The sequence below is a fragment of the Bison bison genome, unplaced genomic scaffold, assembly GCF_000754665.1.
Source record: "Bison bison bison isolate TAMUID 2011002044 unplaced genomic scaffold, Bison_UMD1.0 scf7180017864189, whole genome shotgun sequence".
Taxonomy (NCBI): domain Eukaryota; kingdom Metazoa; phylum Chordata; class Mammalia; order Artiodactyla; family Bovidae; genus Bison; species Bison bison.
In genome coordinates this window covers 2607988-2611048 of record NW_011494761.1, presented here as the reverse complement: position 1 = coordinate 2611048, position 3061 = coordinate 2607988, and the positions used below count along the sequence as shown (strand labels likewise).

At 41.0% G+C, this 3061-nt stretch overlaps 1 protein-coding gene across 1 annotated transcript in view; it reads right to left on the bottom strand.

The window, feature by feature from the left end:
• Positions 1-3060, bottom strand: part of FBXL17 (F-box and leucine-rich repeat protein 17) — a gene marked incomplete at its 5' end in the record, with an annotated part of 389687 nt that extends 386627 nt beyond the window's left edge. The window contains one exon of the mRNA XM_010843793.1: positions 3040-3060. Within this exon, the coding sequence (XP_010842095.1) occupies positions 3040-3060 (21 nt within the window). The remainder of the gene's footprint in view (positions 1-3039) is intronic.
• Position 3061: the final 1 nt, after the last annotated feature.

Here is a 3061-nt window from a genome sequence, read left to right as displayed (position 1 = left end):
CTCATGTCCATTGAGTCAATGATGCCATCCAACCATCTCATCCTCTGTTGTCCCCTTCTCCTCCTGCCCGCCCCCAATCCCTCCCAGCATCAGGGTCTTTTCCAATGAGTCAGTTCTTCGCATCAGGCGGCCAAAGTATTGGAGTTTCAGCTTCTCCATCAGTCCTTCCAATAAATATTCAGGACTGATTTCCTTTAGAACGGATGGTTGGATCTCCTTGCTGTCCAAGGGACTCTCATATAAATAGTAATATGTGACTAGAAACTACTGTACCCCACAATACAGTAAGTCTATGAAAAAAATCTAAACTGGTAATGGTGGTTAGTGACCTCTGGAGAGAGAACTAGATGGAGGGTAGCGGGGAACCAAGGCAAACTTTTGCTTTCCCTGCATTATGGGAACTTAAAGCAGGTAATACTCACTACTTACATAAAACCAAAACTGAAAAAGACCTATTGATATTGAGTCAAAAATTTGACTGAAGTAGAGTAAAAAGAATTGAGTTTCTTCTCTTTTGCTTTTACCAGACCTGGGAAAAACTGAACAAGTATGGTAGTCTGAGTCAACTCCCCTAAAAACATCTTTAAATCATATTTCGTCACATTTTTCTCCCAAACTCTCTCCCCTCCACCTTCCCATTCTCTGTAACTATAGTAACTTCTGGTACAAAGGACTCAGCAGTACAATTTTAGAAGTTATGGCCCATTATCAGGGAAGTTGGGCATACCTTCTAATGGGGGTAATGGATTTCTGCCTCTATAAGCACAACCCTCTGGTACTGTTAAAAAAAAAAAAAAGTCATCGCTCCCTAAGTCCTTCTTCAAGCCATAATAGAGCCAGAAACTTTTCACCATGCAAGGCTCTACTGTGGCTCAAAACAACTCAGGGTACAAACACTTCTTAGAGACTTCCATTATTGGCATAGTGTATATTCACGCAGAGTCTCAACCCAGACTTCCTAAACACCTGGTCATTCGCTCCTTCATCAATATTTACTGAGTGCTATTAAATGCCAGGCACTGCACTTAGGGGAGGAGACAGAGCAATGAACAATATTTAAATAGAAAGAGCCTCTGCCCTTCAAAGCTTGATCGCCAAAAGTTAATTGGCTTGCTAAACACTAAAAAACTCTAATTTCAATTCATTCTAGACAGTCCAACTCATGCTTATGCTGAACATCACGGGGACCATGAAAACCACACAGAGTAGCTCTATCCTTGTTTCTTATACGAGTAATGGAAATCTACCTAACGTGTAAATACTGCAACACAACAGGGGAAGTCCAATGAATAATTTCCCCAAATGTTCCCTAGAACAAGTTTTCGACAGTCCTTACCAAAAATGTGGAAAAGAACAATGTTGTAAATAAAATAAACTTATTGTAATGGAACTCTCTTAATTATGAAATCATGTCCTTCCTCCTTTCTTATCTTTTTCTTTTCTTGTTGTTTTTGTATTAAAATGTCCTCTACCTCATGAAATAATGATAGTTTAGGTAGAAAGTGGGAGGTACCAGCTTTTTACTTTGTTTTTAACCAGTCTTACTTACCAAATAACAAGACAGCAATCAAACCTCTATGCCAAATATTTGTTGATATTTCATTTGTCCATGTTGTCCACTAAGTTAAAAGATTCAAGAACATTCCCTCTGCCCTAAAACGCACAGCCTGAACATACAGAGGCAGCAATTACTCCTTCAAAAATACACCACTGAAAGGTAAACAACTTCAGTTCAGTGTGTCTGACTCTGTGACCCCATGAACCGCAGCAGGCCAGGCCTCCCTGTCCATCACCAACTCCTGCAGTTTACCCAAACTCAAGTCCCTTGAGTCAGTGATGCCATCCAACCATCTCATCCTCTTGGACATGTGGAAAAATTAAGCTTTCCCAGTTCTTTGCTATATTATTTACAAAAATATTAATATCACAGTAAAACAAATCCAAACACACAGGATTATAAACATGCAAAAAGTCGAAAGTATATTGTTGAGAATAAAAATTATAATTGATGACAGCTACTTCAGTAACAATAAAATTAGCCAAATTCTTATCTAGGTTTTTCTAGTTAGTCTTAAATATCATCCTCAGTGATAAAGGGGGTTTGTATTTATTAAGCTCCAGAAAGCTGGAGTGTGGGGGTGAGAGAGAAGAGAGAAAATGAACGGAAAAGAAACTTTTTAATACTAACTTACTACAAAGTATCACATAATTAAGTTTATCACTAGCATTGACAAAACTGCAAATTTTACTTGGTAGCTGAAAGTGGGACACGGTTTCCACGGGATACCTCTTCCCCACTCACGTATCCCCCCAACAAAAAATACACTTGTCCTTACCGTCTGGTAATCTGTCTGCTTTACCTAAGATAATAGAACATAGCATAAATAAAAGGGTTTTCCAGTCAGACAGGCCTAAACTCCGCAGATCTGTCTGTGTGTGACCTTGGGCAAGTCACTCAACCCCTTCAAGCCCCGCTGGACTGTAAGCTCCATAGGAATACACACCACGTCGGCCTGATTTACGACTGTAGGCATGGGGCGCTGATACATCGGTTTCTTCTTGTGTAAAGATGTTAACAATATTTCTTTCACGGCGTCAACTGAAGAATTCGGTGAGATATTATGTATATAAAGCTCTGGCACTGTGCCTGATCATCCTGGTCAAGTACTCGATAGATAAAAGGTAACTGTTTTTCGACATCAGCTAGCAGTTATCAAATCTGAAATTACTGTCTGAATACTTTCTAACACTAATATACAAGTCTTTACCCGATTAAGCGCAAACCGCTCAAGGGATTAAAAAAAAAAAAAAAAAACATTTCACAGAAAACCTACAGTTTCCAGTTTCTACAACAGTGGGCTTGGGACTCTCCTAGGTGGACCCGGGATTATGCGCAGCAGACTCAAGCGATTAAAAGGACCTTCAGCGGACTCCAAGCCCCTGCACTTGAAATAACCGGCTGTCAGGGAGCCCCCCCGCCCCGGGGAGTGCAGCAGAGAGGACCCCCGAGCGGGCCCGGCGGGGGGCGCGCAGACCCACCTTGAGTAGGATGGAGGGCGGC